At 35.8% G+C, this 19717-nt stretch overlaps 1 protein-coding gene across 1 annotated transcript in view; it reads right to left on the reverse strand.

Moving 5' to 3' along the window:
- The window catches only part of CFAP210 (cilia and flagella associated protein 210), a 46974-nt gene continuing 27257 nt past the window's right edge, over positions 1-19717 (reverse strand). The window contains exons 6-10 of the mRNA XM_058548592.1: positions 18473-18629; positions 13811-13950; positions 11517-11709; positions 6288-6452; positions 1-519 (exon numbers count right to left, since the gene is read on the reverse strand). Coding sequence (XP_058404575.1) covers positions 175-519; positions 6288-6452; positions 11517-11709; positions 13811-13950; positions 18473-18629 — 1000 coding nt within the window. The 3' untranslated portion in view covers positions 1-174. The remainder of the gene's footprint in view (positions 520-6287; positions 6453-11516; positions 11710-13810; positions 13951-18472; positions 18630-19717) is intronic.

Below are 19717 nucleotides of genomic sequence, written 5' to 3' on the forward strand. Positions count from 1 at the left end.
TTAATTACCCTTGGGTGGTGAAGAATCAAATCAGACATAATTGTACTCAGATGAAGAGCAGCTTTATTAACAAATTATAAGCATATAATTGACTTACATTCATAGCTCATGTTTGTACGACTTAGCATAATATTAGCTACAGCTTAGTCTTCTCAATCTTAAAAATAAAATTTTCTACCATGTAAAACCTAGCCTTCCCTTAGACTTTTGAAAATTATTATATTTTGATCCCTGAGAGTTATAGAAAGGGAGCTGGACTCCAGTGATATCATTTGCCTGATAGCTGGGTCTTAATCCACCTCTGTCCACAAAAACTGGTCCACGGCCACCTCCAGGTCCTTCCTGTGCAGCTTTTACAAGAGGATATATATATTTATTTGTTGATTCAGACTCAAGTTCAATTACTTCTCTGGCATAATCCTGAAATTCTTTCTCCTTTTCAGCCACAAGAGCTTCAGTAAGTCTGCAATACTCTAATTCTGCTTGTTTTGCTTGCTTTGCATTAAACTTATTTTTGGCCTATTTGGGAAAGAAAGAAAATACAACTTCATATTGGTAAACAAGATCAGTTTTCTAAATATACATAGCATTCGAAGTTGTAGATATAATTTTCTAACTTACTGATATCTGACAAGTTCTGGCTTAACAAATACATACTATAATTTATTTCAGAAACTCCTACACTTCTCACAATAGTGTTGTGCTCAAAGTAGTGGTTCAATGAGACTGACCTTAATAGCCTATTATGATGATACATCTTCAAACAAACAATACAGTAAAATAGTTAAAAGCATGAAATTTAGATAAAAATCAAATAACCAAGTTTAGAATCCCATTTCTACTATTTATAGGATGTGTACTTTGGCAGGCGTAGAAGACATACCAATCACTATCCCCACTCATGCATTATTCTGAAGGAACTCACTCAAACCCACTGCCGTAAATCAGCCCAATATACCATGTGACCCAGCCACATAGATTAAATCCGCAATGAATATGTGAACTAAGTTAAACAACAATTACATTCTCTGTTTCCCCAGGATTTGAAGTTGGAATAAATACTCAAGCAATCTACCAAAAGCCAATTTTACCAACATTAAAAACTTTTTTAACTGATTATATTTACAAAAACATTGTTCTTTTAACTGTTTATATTATATGAGGTAATTTTAATGGCTTTTTAAAGATTTCTATGAAGTTTTGGTTGACAACTGTTCATTTCATCTTCTCAGCAGTGATTTTGTCTACTTATGAATATGTTTAATATTCATGAAAATATTTTTCAAAATCAGTAACCAACACTTCTGTATAATAGTAGTGGAAATCTGGTATCTACCACAAATTGAAATTTATGAGGAAATAGAGCAACCATATGAATATGAAATACATTTTTATTACTGAGTGCTCCAACTCAAAATTAAGGTTTACATGCTATTTGTTCAATTGGTGAGAGAATACCAGGAGTTTTTTAAAAATAGGAACTGACATTCAATAAGATTGGAAAAAAAGTCAGAAAGGGCTAAAAACTATCTCATCAAAGGTAAAATGGTATAATTTGGGATCTTAACGAGCAATTGGGATATGTTGGTTTGGTAGCAGCTTATAAAAAGATACTGAGGGAAGAAAAAGAAACATTTGAAGTACAGTCATGCGCCGCATAACAACATTTCGGTCAACAACGGAATGCATATACGACACTGGTCTCATAAGATAAGTACCATATAGCCTAGGTGTGTAGTAGGCTATACCATCTAGGCTTGTGTAAGTACACTCTTATGATGTTCATACAACGACAAAATCACCTAACAATGCATTTTTCAGAATATATCCCCATCACTAAGTGACACATGACTGTACAGAAAGGAAGTAACACTGGAAGGAAAGGAGTACCATAATGGATCATATGATTGGTGCCTCAAATTTGATATGCATTAAGCATAAATACAAATTCGTAAAGAAACTTTTAAAATATTGGCTTAAAATCCTAAAAATTATAATAGATGGGGGTAAAGTAACAAGTACTTTGGAGGATGCTAGAGAGCTAATTATTTTGAAAAGTGTAAATAAAGGGAAAGAATCATTTATCCTGTCCTTTCTTTAAAAATCGTACCTCAGGGAAACCAAATTGCTGATTATGAAAAGTTCTTTGAAGACTTCAGCAAATGAATCAGAAGGAGAGAGAATATCAACATTTTGCCACCTCCTGAATTAAGAGATCTAGACAGTGATCATCAAAAGCTGTTCATATCCCAGAAAGTGAGGCAACAGTCATTATGTGCCTTTTCATGGAAGTACACAATACCACCTATGAGGAATTTTTGTCAAAAAATTGAACCTGAAACTGACCTAAACTAGATTTTACATGAAATGCAGGGAATATATTAAACTACAGTGCAGGGATCCAGCCAGCAAAATTCAGACTGAAATAATCCTAAAAGACAAGAGACTCAGTTTCTTCAACAAATAAATTGGAAGACAAATACAATAAAGACAAGGAGGAAGAATTTAAGACAAAAAGAAAGGATGGGGGTGGAGGAGGAATTATAGATTAAAAGAGATTTGAAAGACCTTATTTGATCCTGATTCAAACAACAAACTTTTTGTTGTTATTGTTGTTGAGAAGACTCACCCTGAGCTATTATCCGTGCCACTCTTCCTCTGTTTTTTAGTATGTGGGCCACCAGCACAGTATGGCTGCTAACAGAGTGGTGTAGGTGTGCACCCAGGAACCGAACCACGGCAGCTGAAGCGGAGTGTGCTGAACTTAACCACTAGGCCACCAGGGCTGGCCCAAACAACAAACTTTAAAAAATATTCATGAGACAATTTGGGGGAAATTTAAACACTGAATGTATGATAATGGATTGTGATTATGTTAATTTCTAAACAGTTCCTGAGTTTCTGAGATACATACTGAAAATTATAGCAATAAAATGATATCATATCTGAGATTTGCTTCAAAATAATATGGTAGATCCTACTTCTGGTAGTGGCCGCATGAGGAGGTTGGCCAATTCTCCTCCATAGAAAATAAGTTTATTATTAAAAGTTATTAAAATCAACCATTTCAGAGCCCTAGTCAGTGAACATGTGCAGGCAACTACTTGAGAAGTATTTTTTCACGAAAAAAATACTACTAAATCAGGTAAGAACTACAAGCTTATGGCATTCTTATCTGGAGGGCATTGCAATCCCTCCAGATCGGATGGTGAAAACTTGCAGATTTATTGGACAATGATGGTGGATTCTATATGGGTTGAGTGGCAAAGCAGCTAGAAATTTAAGGGGGAGATTCTGGAAATGAGACATCTATAGAAGGGCTGAGATAATAAACTCTACAGACATCCCTGACTAATTGATAAATGAGACCCCAGGGAGCCTAGCAAAAATTAAAAGCCTGGAGGAAATTGTGAATTTGCTGTTTTTTGGAATACCATCCTCTACCCACACACAGCTTGTGCAGCAGGGGAATACCATCCTCTACCCACACACAGCTTGTGCAGCAGGGGTAAAAGCATTACTAGCTTAAGGTGTCTGAACATAAACTCTGCCCACATTATTGGTTGACTGTCAAACAATGTCAATACAGTGAGGAACCCTAGGGAGCCAGGCTTTAAAAAAATAAAACAAAAATGAGCAGAGACATCAGAGGCTTCCTATTGTGGTGAAGACAGATTTCATAGCTTGAGTCCAGGGAAAGCAATTCCCTAATAAAACAAAAAGCAGCAACTCTCAGAACAAAACAGAATCTACAACATATTCTATACAATGTCAAGTTTTCAACCAAAAATTACCAGACCTGCAAAACAACAGGAAAGTGTTACATTGTTCTCAGGAAAAAAAGTAAATTCAACAGAAACTAACTTTGAGTGGAACTGCATATAGCAGTTAGATTTTAAAGCAGCTATTATGAATATACCCAACGAATCAAAGGAAATGTGCTCAGAATGAAGTGAATAGGGACTCTAAACAGAGAAACAGAAACTATAAAAAAGAACCAAATGAAAATCATAGAGTTGAGAAATCAGTAGTAGAAAGGAATAATTCACTAGATGAGTTCAATATCAGAATCATTGAATTTAAAGGTAGATCAATAGAAATTGTCCTATCTGAAGAAGACAGAGAAAAGGATTGATGAAAAATAGAGCATCAGAGATCTGTGGCATAATATCAGATGTCTCTATGTGAGTGTAAATTGGGTCCCTGAAGAAAAGAGGATAAAGAAAGAGGCAGAAAAAATATTTGAAGAAATAATGGCCAAAAACTTCCCACATTTGGTGATATTAACTTGCACATCCAAAAGCACTACAACCTCCAAATAGGACAAACACAAGGAAAACACATCACAGTCAATCTGTGGAAAGCCAAAAATAAAGAGAAAATATTGAAACCAGCAAGACAAAAATGACACATCACATATAAGAGACCAACAATATGATTAATAATGGATTTCTAATCACAAACAATGAAAGCCAGGAGACACTGGAATAACATATTCAAAGGGCTGAAAAAAAATATCCAATACTTTTATATCCAATTAAATGAAGGCAAGATAAAGACATTTCTAGAAAGACATAAATGTAAAGAATTTACTGCTAGTCCACCTGTGCTATAAAACATGCTAAAGGAAGTCTTCAAGTGGAATAGAAATGGCCAATAAGCACAGGAAAGGATGCTCAAACATCACTAATCATTAGGGAAATGCAAATGGAAACCACAACAAGATACCACTTCAAATCCATTACGATGGCTATTATAAACAACAACAAAACCAACAACAAACCCAGAAAACGTGTGTTAAGAATTTGGAGAAATTGGAACCCTTGAACATTGCTGATGGGAATGTTAAATGGTGCAGCTGCTGTAGAAAACGGTATGGTAGTTCTCAAAAATATTAAACATAGAATTACCATATGATCCAGCATTTCCACTTCTGGGTATATAAACAAAAGAACTGAAAGTAGGGACTTGAATAGATATTTGTATACCAGTGTCCACAGAAGCATTATTCACAATGGCTAAAAGATGGAAACAACAAAAATGTCCACTGATGGATAAACAAAATGTGGTATACACATACAATGGAATATTATTCAGCTTTAATAAGGAATGAATATTCAAATTCATAGAGACAGACAGTAGAACAGTGGTTACCAGGGGGTCTTGGATGGGAGAAGGGAGAGTCACTGTTTAATGGGTACAGAGTTTCAGTGTAGGATGATGAAAAAATTATGGAGATGGATAGTGGTGATAGTTGTACATCAATGAGAACGTACTTAATGCCCCCAAACTATACACTTAAAAATGGTTAAAATGATAAATTTTATGTTATGTATATTTTACCACATTAAAAAAATAAATTAAAACTCAATAAGAAAACAAACCCAATTGAATAATTGGCAAATGATGTGAATAGACTTCACAAAAGAAGGCACACAAATGGTATAAAAGGACATGGAGGGGCTGGCCTAATGGCACAGTGGTTACATTCACTCTCTCTGCTTCAGTGGCCTGGGGTTCCCGGGTTCGGATCCCAGGCATGGACCTACATACTGCTCACCAAGCCATGCTGTGGCGGTATCCCACATACAAAAAATAGAGGAAGACTGCACAGATGTTAGCTCAAGGACAATCTTCCTAACCTAAAAAAAAGAAAGAAAAAAGGACATGGAAAGATGTTCAACATCTTTAGTCTTTAGGGAAATTCAAAATAGCACCATGAGACATCACTACACTAGAACTAAAGGATGATAATACCAAGTGTTGATGACAATGTGGAGCAACTTGCCCTTGTATACACTTCTGATACAAATGAAAAATGGTACAGCCATTTTGGAAAAGAGTTTTTAGTTACAAATGATTGGATGCCAGGTCCTCCATATGTGTTCTAAAATCTCTGATACACCAATTCACCTCAAATAGGAAACCTATGCGATCCCAATCAACATAATCTCTGGGTTATAGTTATAAAAAGGGGAAAAAGTAAAACAAATAAGATAAGCAACATGGCCTGCCCTATGCATTTATATTTTCTTTAATATTAACTAAAGCACAATAGACACAAAAGAAGGATAAATATGCAAAAAATGTAAGCATAGTATGGGAAATTCAAAAAAGATAAAAACAGAAACTAACTTTGCATTTTTAATATATTTTTTTGTGTCATAACCATAATGACCATCTGATCTTACTCGACAAAGGAAACTGCTTGGGAAACAGAAAAATAGCATGAACTCTATATTACATATTTATTGCTAAACTAAGTATAAACACTTAGGAATAACTACCATTTGCTGAATATGGGCCTCTTGAACTTCTCGGTGTTCTTTATCAGCTTTGCGTTTTTTCTCCTTTTCATGCTCCAAGAAAATCTGATCTGCTTTCATGATAGCCAGTAATTGTTCTTTAGCCTCTATTTTTCTTTGTCTTTTTTCTTCCTCTTTATTTTTCATCTAGATGTTAAAAGGCAAAGGAAAAAATTAAAACCATTTTTAGCAACCAGTCCTCTGGTTGCCAGTGCCAATGAGGCATGGAGTTAGAGAGCTCCAAGCAGAAAGTCAGCCAGGAGTAATGCAAGGGCAGAAAATTGTATGCACCTGGGCTCATTCACACATGGCCAGATTGCTTTGGTTTTGTTCTATTTCCTGAATATCAGGAAACACACAATGAAAACTTAAGTAGAGTGATATTGGTTTAAAAAAGAAAATATAGGAACAGAAAAAGAAGAGCTTCTCAAGGTAGGGAAATATTTGTAGGGAAAAAATTAATTGCTGCAATGTTTATGAACTATCCAATTTAAATGTTATGACAGCCAGTCATGTAGGAGATAAATTCTGAAAGATTAAGAAATACAGAAATGCAATAGGGTAATTTTTACTTGGTTTGTATTAAAAACATTAAAACGAGAAGTATAATAAATGAATAACAATTTTTGCATTTCAGATGGTTCTGAAACAGAAGAGATCACTTTGCATCTATAAATACATTATTTGTAATTAATTGTCATGTCATCTTCTGTTAGAAAGTAAACATGGGCTGATTTCAAGAATATAGGTAGCAATACTTGTATCAGACAAAATAGACTGTAAAACAAAAACTGTAACAAGAGACAAAGAAGCTCACTACATAATGATAAAGGGAACAATCCAACAGGAGGATATAACACTTGTAAATATCTACGCACCCTACATAAGAGCACCTAAATATATAAAGCAATTATTAACAGACACAAAAGGAGAAATAGACAGTAACACAATAATAGTAGGGGACTTTAACACTGCACTTACACAAACAGATAGATCATCCACACAGAAGATCAACAAGGAGACATTGGCCTTAAATGACACATTAGACCAGGTGGATTTAGTAGATATATACAGAACATTCCATCTAAAAACCCGAGCACACACATTCTTTTCCAATGTACATGGAACATTCTCCAGGATAGATCACATATTAGGACACAAGACAAGTCTCAATAAATTTAAGAAGACTGAAATAATACCAAGCAATCTTTTCTGACCACAATGGTATGAAACTAGAAATCAACTACAGGAAGAAAATTGGGAAAGCCACAAATATGTGTATATCAAACAAATGCTACTGAACAACGATTGAGTCAATGAAGAAACCAAAGGAGAAATCAAAAAATACCTGAAGACAAATGAAAATGAAAATACGACGTGCCAAAATGTATGGGCTATCGCAAAAGTGGTTCTAAGAGGGAAGTTTACAGCAATACAGGCCTACCTCAACAAACAAGAAAAATCTCACATAAACAATCTAACAGTGCACCTAAAGGAACTGGAAAAAGAAGAACAAACAAAGTCCCAAATCAGTAGAAGGAAGGAAATAATAAAAATCAGAGAAGAAATAAACGAAATAGTGACTAAAAAAAAAATAGAAAAAAATCAACGAAATGAAAAACTAGTTCTTTGAGAAGATAAACAAAATTGACAAACCTTTAGCTAGACTCATTAAGGAAAGAAGAGAGAAGGCTCAAATAAATAAAAGCAGAAATGAAAGAGGAAAATTACAACAGACATCTCAGAAATACAAAAGATTATAAGAGAATACTATGAAAAGCTATACACCAACAAATTGGATAATCTAGAAGAAATGGATAAATTCTTAGAATCATACAAAATTCCAAAACTGAACCAAGAATAAATAGAGAATCTGAATAGACTAAACACCAGTAAGAAGATTGAAACAGTAATCAAAAACCTCCCAAAAAATAAAAGTCCAGAACGAGATGGCTTCTCTGGTGAATTCTACCAAACATTCAAAAAAGATTTAATACCCAGCCTTCTCAAACTCTTCCAAAAAGCTGAAGAGGAGGGGAAGCTTCCTACTCATTCTACGAGGCCAACATTACCCTGGTACCAAAACCAGACAAGGAAAACACAAAAGGAAAATTATAGGCCAATATCACTGATGAACATCAATGCAAAAATCCTCAACAAAATACTAGCAAATCAAATACAACAATACATTAAAAAGATCATCCACCATGATAAAGTGGGATTTATTCCAGGGATGTAGGAATGGTTCAACATCCACAAATCAATCAACATGATACACCACATTAACAGAATGAAGAATAAAAATCACATGATCATCTCAATAGATGTAGAGAAAGCATTTGACAAGATATAGCATCCATTTAAGATAAAAACTCTGAATAAAATGGGTATTGAAGGAAAGTGCCTCAATATAACAAAGGCTATATATGACAAACTCACAGCCAATATCAGACTTAACAGAGAAAAACTGAAAGCTATCCCTCTAAGAACAGGAACCAGATAAGGATGCCCCCTTTCACCACTCCTATTTAACATAGTATTGGAAGTCCTAGCCAGAGCAATCAGGCAAGAAAAAGAAATAAAAGGGATCCAAATTGGAAAGGAAGAAGTGAAACTGTCACTATTTGAGGATGACATGATTTTATATATAGAAAACCCTAAAGAATACACCGAAAAACTATTAGAAATAATAAAAGAATACAGTAAAATTGTAGGATACAAAATGAACATAAAAAAATCAGTTGCATTTCTATACACTGACAAGGAAGTAACAGAAAGAGAAATTAAGAATACAATCCCATTCAGAATTGCAATAAAAAGAATAAAATACCTAGGAATAAATTTAACCAAAGAGGTGAAAGACTTTTACACTGAAAACTATAGGACATTACTGAAAGAAATTGAAGAAGACACAAAGAAATGGAAAGATATTCCATGCTCTTGGATTGGAAGAATTAACATAGTTCAATTGTCCATACTTCCAAAAGCAATCTACAGATTCGATGCAATCCCTATCCATGTTCCAATGACATTTTTCACAGAAATAGAACAAAGAACGCTAAAATTTATTTGGAACGACAAAAGATTCCAAATAGCCAAAGCAATCCTGAGAAAAAAGAACAAAGCTGGAGGTATCAGATTCTCTGATTTCAAAATATACTACAAAGCTATAGTAATCAAAACAGCATGGTACTGGCACAAAAACAGACATACAGATCGATGGAACAGAATCAAGAGCCCAAAAATAAACCCACATGTCTATGGACAGCTAATTTTCGACAAGGGAGCCAAGAACATACAATGGAGAAAGGAAAGTCTCTTCAATAAATGGTGTTGGGGAAACTGGACAGCCACATGCAAAAAAATGAAAGTAGACCATTAACTTACACCATACACAAAAATTAACTCCAAAGAGATTAAAGACTTGAATGTAAGACCTGAAGCCATAAAACTTCTAGAAGAAAACAGAGGCAGTATGCTCTTGTACATCAGTCTTAGCAGCATATTTTCAAGTACCGTGTCTGACCAGGCAAGGGAAACAATATAAAAAAATAAACCAGTGGGACTACATTAAACTACAAAGCTTCTGCACAGCAAAGGAAACCATCAACTTCAGCCAGCCACGACGGCCTAGTGGTTAAAGTTTGGCGCTCACCGCTTTGGCGGCCCAGGTTCGTGGAACCACACCACTCATCTGTCAATTGCCACTTTGTGGCAGTGGCTCACATAGAAGAACTAGAACAACTTACAACTAGGATATACAACTATGTACCGGGGCTTTGAGGAGGGAAAAGAAAAAAAAAAAAGGAAACCATTGACAAAAAGAAAAGACAACCTAGATATTTGCAAAGATATTTGCAAACCATATATCTGATAAGGGGTTAATATCCAAAATATATAAACAACTCATACATCTCAACAACAACAAAACTAACAACCCAATTAAAAAATGGGCAAAAGATCTGAACAGACATTTCTCCAAAGAAGATATACAGATGGTCAACAGGCACATGAAAAGATGTTCAACATCCCTAATTATTAGGGAAATGCAAATCAAAATTACAATGAGATATCACCTCACACCCATCAGAATGGTTATAATTAACAAGACAAGAAACAATAAGTGTTGGAGAGGATGTGGAGAAAAGGGAACTCTCACACATTACTGGTAGGAGGGCAAACTGGTCCAGCCACTATGGAAAACAGTATAGAGATTCCTCAAAAAATTAAGAATAGAACTACCATACAATCCAGCTATTCTACTGCTGGGTATTTATCCAAAGAACATGAGAACATGAATGCATAAAGATATATGCACTCCCATGTTCACAATAGCCAAGATTTGGAAGCAACCTATGTGTCCATCAAGGGATGGCTGGATAAAGAAATGGGGTATTGGGTCTGGCCCTGTGGCGTAGTGGTTGACTCCAGCACTCTCCACTTCGGCAGCCCGGGTCCGCGGGTTCAGATCCCAGGTGCAGACCTATACCACTCATCAAGCCATGCTGTGGTGGCAACCCACATACAAAAAATAGAGGAAGATTGGCACAGATGTTAGCTCAGGGTTAATCTTTCTCAAGCAAAAAAAGAGGAAGATTGGCAACAGCTGTTAGCTCAGAGCGAGTCTTCCTCACAAAAAAAAAAAAGAAGATGTGGTACATATACACAACGCAATACTACTCAGCCATAAAAAAGATGAAATCTTGCCATTTGCAACAACATGGATGGACCTTGAGGGAGGGTATTATGCTAAGCAAAATAAGGCAGAGGGAGAAAGTCAAATACCTTATGATCTCACTCATAAATACAAGGTAAAAAACAACAACAAACAAATACATTGAGACAGAGATTGGATTGGTAATTACCAGAGGGGAAGGGGGGAGGGAGAAGGGCAAAAGGGTGATTAGGCACACGTATATGGTGATGGATGGTAATTAGTCTTTGGGCAGTAACATTATGTAATCTACACAGAAACTGAAATATAATGATGCACACCTGAAATTTATATAATGTTATAAACCAATTTTACCTCAATAAAAAAAAAATCAACAATACAGATAATAATATAAGTAGTAACCCCAACAAAAGAATATAGGAAGATAATTAATACATTGTTTTTCAAATCTGTGCTAGTTTTTTGTCTGAGAGAGAGAGTGGAAGGGGCTTAAATTTGTTTTTTTTTACTTTATTTGTCAAAACTGAATTGCTTACCACAATGGCTCTATATTCTGCAATTGCTTTTAATTCTGATTTGTTTTTTTCATATTTTTCCCTTTCTCTTTTTTCCCATTCAGCCTCAGCTTCTGCAATATCTCTAGCAATAATCAAATCTTCATTGTCAAGTTTCTCTTTCATTAGTTCACTCAGGAAGTTATTTATTCTTTCTCTCCGTTCCTCCATTAGCCTATAACAAAATAACCATTACTTGTCAAATCTTCGTGAATAGATTTGTTATGGAGCCAATGTAATTTAATTAAAGAATCAGATATTTTATAATCTTTCAAAAGTCTAAAACGAGCCCTACTGCTCCTTATATATAGTGATTGTTTTAAGTGGAAATTATTTAATACTTTATTTTTAGAATAAGGTATATTCTAAAAATCCAAAGGGAGTAATGCATGTAATATGATCTTGTGTGTGTGTGTGTGTGTGTGTGTGTGTGTGTGTGTGTGAGCATGTGTATGTATAGGAAATAAAGTGTTATAATTATCCACCATGAAAAATACTTTAAAATACTTTATTAGACTACTCTGCTTACTCTAACATTGGAGGCTTAGGTCATAAAATAAATCAAAGGCCTTTCTTTAAATAAAACCTCAAAAATATCTAGTAATGTTATCAAAATCCTAAATAAATCTATTCTCTTACTATACTGCCTGCAATTTATTCATAGTACTTTATTGACTTCATCTGTTTATATGAAGATAAATTACTCTCCCTTTACACTGTGAGATTCCTGAGTCAGAGACAGGATAAGTCCTCTCTCTAGTTCAGGGCCAAGCACGGTGCCTGGCACATCATCAACAATTAACTACAGATTGTTCAAGGAATGGGGCATTTTCATTTAGGAAACTGGGCAAAAAGGACTTTTAAATTTAGGATGTGACAAATTCACTAATTTATTGAGTGAATTTGCAAAGCAACATGGGAGAAATGATGAGAAAGGACACAGTGCATGCCCCGAGGAAATTACAATCTAAAGTGGAGAAAAGACATCTATGTGAATAACTACACAAGGCAAAGGGTGATAAATGCCATGAGAAAGCTAGAAAGTGATATGAGCAAATGAGAACAATAGGATGGCTTCACGGAAAAGGTGACATTTCATCTAGGCTGTCAAAAACAGTATTTTAAACACTTTTATTGATTGCCTACTATGTGCCAGGCACTATTCCAGGTGCTGGGGGCATAACAGTAAACAGAAACAGTAAAAATCTCTGCCGTCATGGAGCTTTCATTATAGCTGGGGTACAGGGGACAGTAAACAAAATAAATAATGAAAATTGTGCTATATCATACAATGAGGAAAAAGAAAGCAGTTAAAGAGAAAAGCAATGTGGTGGTTGGGGTGGTAATTTTAAATAAGGTAGTCAGGGAAGGCCTCCATGAGAAGGCAATATTTAAGTAATGATCTGAAAGAGTTAAGGTACATGAGCATTCCCCAGAGAAGGGACAGGAGAAGTCCAGTGGGAGGGACCAAGAGGGAATGGAGGGAGAACAGCAGACGTGAGGTCTGAGAGATGAGCGTGGCGTCAGCTGGGAATCTGGATGGGTGTAGAGCCTTATGGGCCATAGTAAAGACTCGAAGTGTGATGTAAAGCCGTCAGAGGATTGTGCACAGAAACAGACAGAAACACAATCTAGACAGATCTAGACAGAAACATGATGTACTGCAACTGGCCTCCTACTCTCCTCTCTCACCTCATTCCACACTGCTCACTAAGGTAAGCAATAACCTCTAAATCTGACAGACGTTTCATTTTTAAAAATCTCATTTAATCCCTCTATTGATCTAACGCTGATGACTGCTCTCCTCTTACTGAAACTCTCCTCCTTTGCTGTTTCTCTGGTTTTCCTCCAATCTCTGGGAACCATTCTTTGGTCTTCACATTATCTTCTTTCTCCATTTGACCCTTAAATATGGACTTCCCTAGAGACTATGCCAGCTTCATTTCTTACCTACTCACCATAGGTGAGCTCACCTGTATCCACAGTTCCAGCTACCACTTATACATCAATAGCTCACAAAGCCATCTCCAGCTCATACCCCACTCCTACAGCAGAGATTTCCAGTATTTCCAACCATCTACCAGATAGATGTCCTCGGTATTCCAAGAGAACCCCAACTTACATGCCCCAAACCGAAATCATGATGTCACCAAATGCCCTAGTCATATATACAATAATAAGACCTTTATTCCTAAAGACTACTCGCATATCACTTCTGATCTACAATAAATACATTCAGATAGTACTTGATTACATAAATTATTTTAAAAGCTTACCTGTGTGTTTCAGCTTCTTTTTCTTTCCCTATTTGTGCAAGACGCTTTTTTGCTTTGATAAATTTTCTAATCTTTTCATCTTCCTCCTCTTTCTGCTGCTGTTCTACAGCTTTGATGATATTTTTATCATTCATATGTTCCTTGGGGGAAAAAATTGTATATTATCACAAAGAAAAATATCTTTCAAGATATGAATATTTAACAAGAAGCTGTCAAATAGTTGTTAATTCTCTCTTGGAAATTTATCCCACAGAGATAATCAGAGATGTGCATTAAGTTTTATACACCATGTACTTCATCTCAAAGTTATTTAAAATAGCAAGAAACTGAAAACAATCTCTAAATAATTCAATAATGGAGAAATGGTTAAATAAATTATACTCTCAACGACATGGGAAAATACAAATAATATCAATAAGTGGGGAAAAAAGCAGAATCTAAAACGCTACATTGCATATTTCAGTTTTGCAAATATATATAACTAAAAGTTTATAATGTTTATATAACTGGAAGAAATGTACCAAATGTTAACAGTAGTTATCTCTGGGGTATGAGATGACAGGTGACTTCTATCTCTTAATGCTTTTTGCTATTTCTTTTCAAATATCTCATTTCTTTAAAAATATGTAATTAAAAATGATTCTATTATCAGAAAAAATACACTAAACATACATAATTTTCATTTAATGTTTGAATATTCAATATAGTCACATGGTACACAAACTAAAAATATTTAAAAGACACACAGTGTAAAGTGTCCTTCCTACCTCATCCACTATCTATCTGCCTATTCCTGATTCCCCCCACCAGACTCAATAACTGTGAAACTAGTTTCTTGTCCAGACTCTTTTTTTTTGGCTGAGGAAGATTCGCCCTGAGCTAATATCTGTCGCCAATCTTCTTTTTTTTTTTTTCTGCTTGAGGAAGATTGGCCCTGAGTTAACATCTGTGCCAGTCTTCCTCTATTTTATATGTGGGTCATCACCACAACATGGCTGAGGAGTGGTGTAGGTCTGCGCCCGGGATCCAAACCCACGAACCCAGGCTACTGAAGTGGAGCACACTGAATTTAACCACTATGCTATGACGCCTGCCCTCAGACTTTCATTTTACACAAATACAAGAAAATATATAGCAATTCCTAGTCCAGAGAAAAAGAAAAAAAAAGAGAGATGATGAAGACTAATGGAAGGGAACCATCATTGAATCTGGATTGAACCTGGCTACATCATGCTTAAGATTCAGTCAGGAATATACTAGAGATGCTGTCTAAAATAATTGAGGGAGGTTGGATGAAACAAAGTGATTTTAACAAAAATTTTTAAAATAGGTCATTAATTTTTAAAACAAAAAATAAAAATGTGTTCATATCATCATATACTCCATGACCCAACCTGAATTAGCCATCATAAAAATAGGTACCCTTGAACACAACAGCCTGGATATTTAGCTATATTAGTGTATTCTGTTACTATAAGTAGAAACCAATTCAAGACAAAAGTTATTACATGCAACATTAAATTTCCAATATATTTGTAACTCGGAGTCTACTATATGCCTAGCATTCTCAAGTACTCTTCTATTTTATGGGCTATTACTTTTAAAAGCCTGTAATATGGTTAGGAGATGCATTAATCAACATGAAAAGCTAATGAAAACACCAAACTGTTAAAAGTGATTGTTTTGAATGATTTCTTAAAAGTTTTATTTTGCTGTTTTTTCCTAAGTTTATTGTAATGTTCATACAGAGTTTTTATAATAGGAATAGTATAGAGTTAAATAACACAAAGTTAATTTTCATTTTTAAAAATTGAAAGCCTCAGCTCAAGGTCACACAGCTAGTAAGTGGTAGAGTTAGCAATCAAAACAAGGTCTGTCCCTTTCCAAAGTGACTTGGAGGGCCGGCCCCATGGCTTAGTGGTTAAATGCTCGCACTTCGCTGCTGGCGGCCCTGGTTCGGATCCCGGGCGCGCACCTACGCACCGCTTCTCCGGCCATGCTGAGGCCGCATCCCACATACAGCAACTAGAAGGATGTGCAGCTATGACAGACAACTATCTACTGGGGCTTTGGGGGAAAAAAATAAAATAAATAAAAAATAAATTAAAAAAAACAAAGTAACTTGGAGAGAGAAAAATATTGTATCCATGAACCAAGAATAAGATCTCATGCAAAAGGAACAATAAGATTACAAGTAAAACTCAGAAATTAACACTTTGATAGCGGGGCTGGCCTGGTGGTACACTGGTTAAGTTTGTGTGCTCCGCTGCAGTGACCCAGGGTTTGCAGGTCCAAATCCTGGGCGTGGACCAATGCACAGCTCATCAAGCCATGCTGTGGCAGGCGTCCCATATACAAAATGGAGGAAGATGGGCACAGATGTTAGCTCAGAGTCAATCTTCCTCAGCAAAAAGAGGAGAATTGGCAACGGATGTTAGCTCAGGGCCAATCTTCCTCACCAAAAAAAAACTTTGATAGCTAAAATTAAAAACTCAATAGAAGGCATAGAAGACAAAGTTGAGGATAACTCTCAAAGTTGAATAAAAAACAAAAAAGGCAGGAAAAATTACCCCCAAGATTCCTCCGTCTCTTCAGCATTAGTAGCAGGACCCAGATTTTGTTCAGAATGGCAATATGCTCAGCTAAAAGACTATATTTCCAAGCTTTCTTTTCAGCTAGGTGTGACTAAATTATAACCAATGAGATTTAGTAGCAATTGTTAAGTGGGACTTCTAGAAAAATTCCTTAAAAATAGAACAGACAGGGCACTTTTTTTTGTCCTTCATCCTTTCTTCCTTCTTGCTGCCTGGAATGTGGACATGAGGGTGGGAGTTCCAGCAGCCATTCAGGGCCATGAGGCAACCTCGAGGACAGAAGCCATTTATGTTCCAAGAATAGAAAAGCAAAAAAAAGAGAAGCTGTCTCAGCCCGTTGATTCTGGAGGTTGCCATATCAGCCTTGGAATGACTACCTCTGCATGTCACACAGTTTTAATTTGTTTAAGGTACTATTATTTTTGCTTTTCTGTTATATGCTTTTGAGCCTACTCCTAACTAACAAAATTAGAAAAGGTTTTTTTTAATTAGAGTATCAATTCACAAAGTCCAATATCTATCAGAGGAATTCTAGAACAGAAGAGATAAAATGGAAAGGGACAAAATTACACAAGAAATAAAATCAGAAAAGTTTCCAGGATGAAAGGAATATGCATTTCCAGATTGAAAGTATCAGCTGAGTGCTCAGCAAAATGAATGAAAAACACCTATACCAAGGTAGGTCACCGTGAAATCTCAGAGCTGCAGAGATGAAGAGAGACCATAGATGGCATCACATTTCAATAGCAACACTATTGGAACCTAGATGATTATGAAACTATGAATACAAAATTCTGAATTCTGAACCCAGAATTCTATATCTAGTCAAACTATAAAGCAAGTATGACTTTAGATGACAACCTTTTCAGACAAGAATTCAAAAATTTTACCTCCTGTATACCCTTTCTTAGGAAGCTACTCGAAGACGTATTTCAGTAAGATGAAGGAGTAAAACCAAGAAAGAGGTAGGCGTAAGATTCAGGAAATAGGAGCTGTGACCCAGCAAAGTGGCACAGGGACGTCTCAGAAGGACAGCTGAGCAGCAGGCCTAGAGAGCAAGCAGTCCAGAAGGGAGGGAAGGATGGAGGACTTGGGATGAGGAAGCTCCAAGAAAACGAATAACATAGATTATTTAATATTATTTACTTGAACATTTGAAAATTAGCAATATACAGATATACAGAACTTATGGAACATATAGAAAAAATTGAGGGATATGGTCATCAAAGCAAATGATAAGAAAGACAATTATTTTACTCACAGAAAAACATTTAAGCAAAGAAATACAATCATAGTATATTACTTGGCTGTTCAGAGGACAATATTTATATAATTATAATAATTATTTAACTAAAATTGTGACATAGTTATTTGGGGCGGAGGGGAGGATGGGAAGGGGAAAGTATTGGAAAAGAGCTAAATCCTCAACTACCAGGGCAGAAGAGACAGAAAAAGTCTGAAACTGATAAATCAAGAAACGTATCTTTAGAACTCAGTAAATATTTTTAAAATATGTTGATTATTTAGAATATAATGTTATACCAGAAGAAACCACTAAAAGAACTTGGAAGTGGTTGCCTCCAAGAAGCAGAAGGGGGTGAAGCAAAGAACTGTTACTCTTCTTTTAAACCCTTTGGTGGTGTTTGATGTTTTAACTCTGTGCACACATTACTTAAGGGAAAAAAAAAAAAAAACAATTGTAAAGAAAAGAATGTAAAAAATTACAAAATAAAATAAATCGCCAACAACCATAAAATAATTATCACCATTTACTGAACGCATATTAACAGTGCAGCAAACACTGAATACATATCATCCCATTCATTCCTCACAACTCTCATTTTAAGGATAAGAAAATATATTTATTAAGAAAAAATTCTCATTTGCTTCTTTCTTGTTCATGCATGGAAGCACGCCCACATAAAACCGTAGCAAATATAGCTTCCCAAAAAGTGAAACCCAACTTAGCAACTAGTTTTCTACTCCACTATTATTTATAAAAAATATATTAAAAGTTAGGCATTGGATTTTGTACATTTTTTGAAGAGATGCTGTATTTTCAACTTACAAAAAACAGTCTCCTGCTTTCATTTATCTCTTCTTTTTTCTTTTCTAGTTTTTTTTTCATTTCTATTTCATATAATGAATTCTGTCGCTTTATTTCCTCAGCATCCTTTTCTTCATCTTTTTTTCTTCTTTCTTCTTCCTCTTTATGTTCCTTTATTCTAAAGCAAAAACATAATTATAATTGAGAGCAAAGCAGAAAAATAGATTATATCTTAAAGAAATGAATTCAATTCTAACCTGGGATGATTTGAAGCTGTAAGGGAGAACTTGCGGATTTCTTTGGGGACAAGAACAGATATATAAAGAGCAGTGATTAAAACCAAATCCAATCTGGGTTAGCTTAGAATTGCCAATATTTTCCTTTCTTTGAAATTTGTTTCATTCCTAACCAAAATTAAGTCCTACATTAGATTCAAATGTTCCTTCCCTTTAGAAAGAACCAGTTAACTGAATGACAGTATGGTGGAATGGTGACATTATTCCACAGAAAAGTCCCTAATCCCTAGTGCTTCTCAGCACTAGACGATACTACCTAACTATGGGTCCAGCCCTCAGGAGATGGGGTTTGATACAAGCAGAGGAACAAAGGTTTCCTTACGCAATTGGCCACACTGGTTGTCATTCTTTCTCTAGCCAACACTGACTAGCTATTGACATGCTCTGAGTGGTAAGCCACCAAATACCAGTTCTCCCACAGGGCTTATGTGCCAGCTCTTCAGAGATCCCTGAGCAGCCTCCTCACCGCAGAGCTCGGATCTGGGAGATTTAGCTCCGGCTCTACCTCTTCAACCCCCTCCCCCAACCCCACCACAACCAGGAGCTTCCACCATCAGTACTTCACTGCAGACTCTGAATGCCCTTATCTGGCAGTCAATCCTCTCCATACTGGCAAGACAGCTCAAGCCCAAGATGTCTACTTGCCCATACATCCTTGTCAGCCAACTAACAAGTGTGCAGGCTGCTCCACTGCCACTCTCTATCTGCTGTCTCTAATATTTTTTCTTCCTCAATAGGGAGGCACAAGGTAGATCAACAACTCAGACAAAAACACTAAGAAATAAACCTTTCTTTCATGTGCACTCAATCAAAAAATTTTTTTTCTTGGAGTCTCCTCACTCAGCTTCAGGGAAGGGAAAATTCCCTTCTCCTGTGCCATGGAGGACTATGCAGGTAAGTGAGTCAGTAAGTTCACTTCAGTGTTATTAACCCAACTGAGGACAGGAAATTCCTAGCTGATTCATTTGTA

This window comes from Diceros bicornis, chromosome 10, assembly GCF_020826845.1.
Source record: "Diceros bicornis minor isolate mBicDic1 chromosome 10, mDicBic1.mat.cur, whole genome shotgun sequence".
NCBI lineage: Eukaryota > Metazoa > Chordata > Mammalia > Perissodactyla > Rhinocerotidae > Diceros > Diceros bicornis.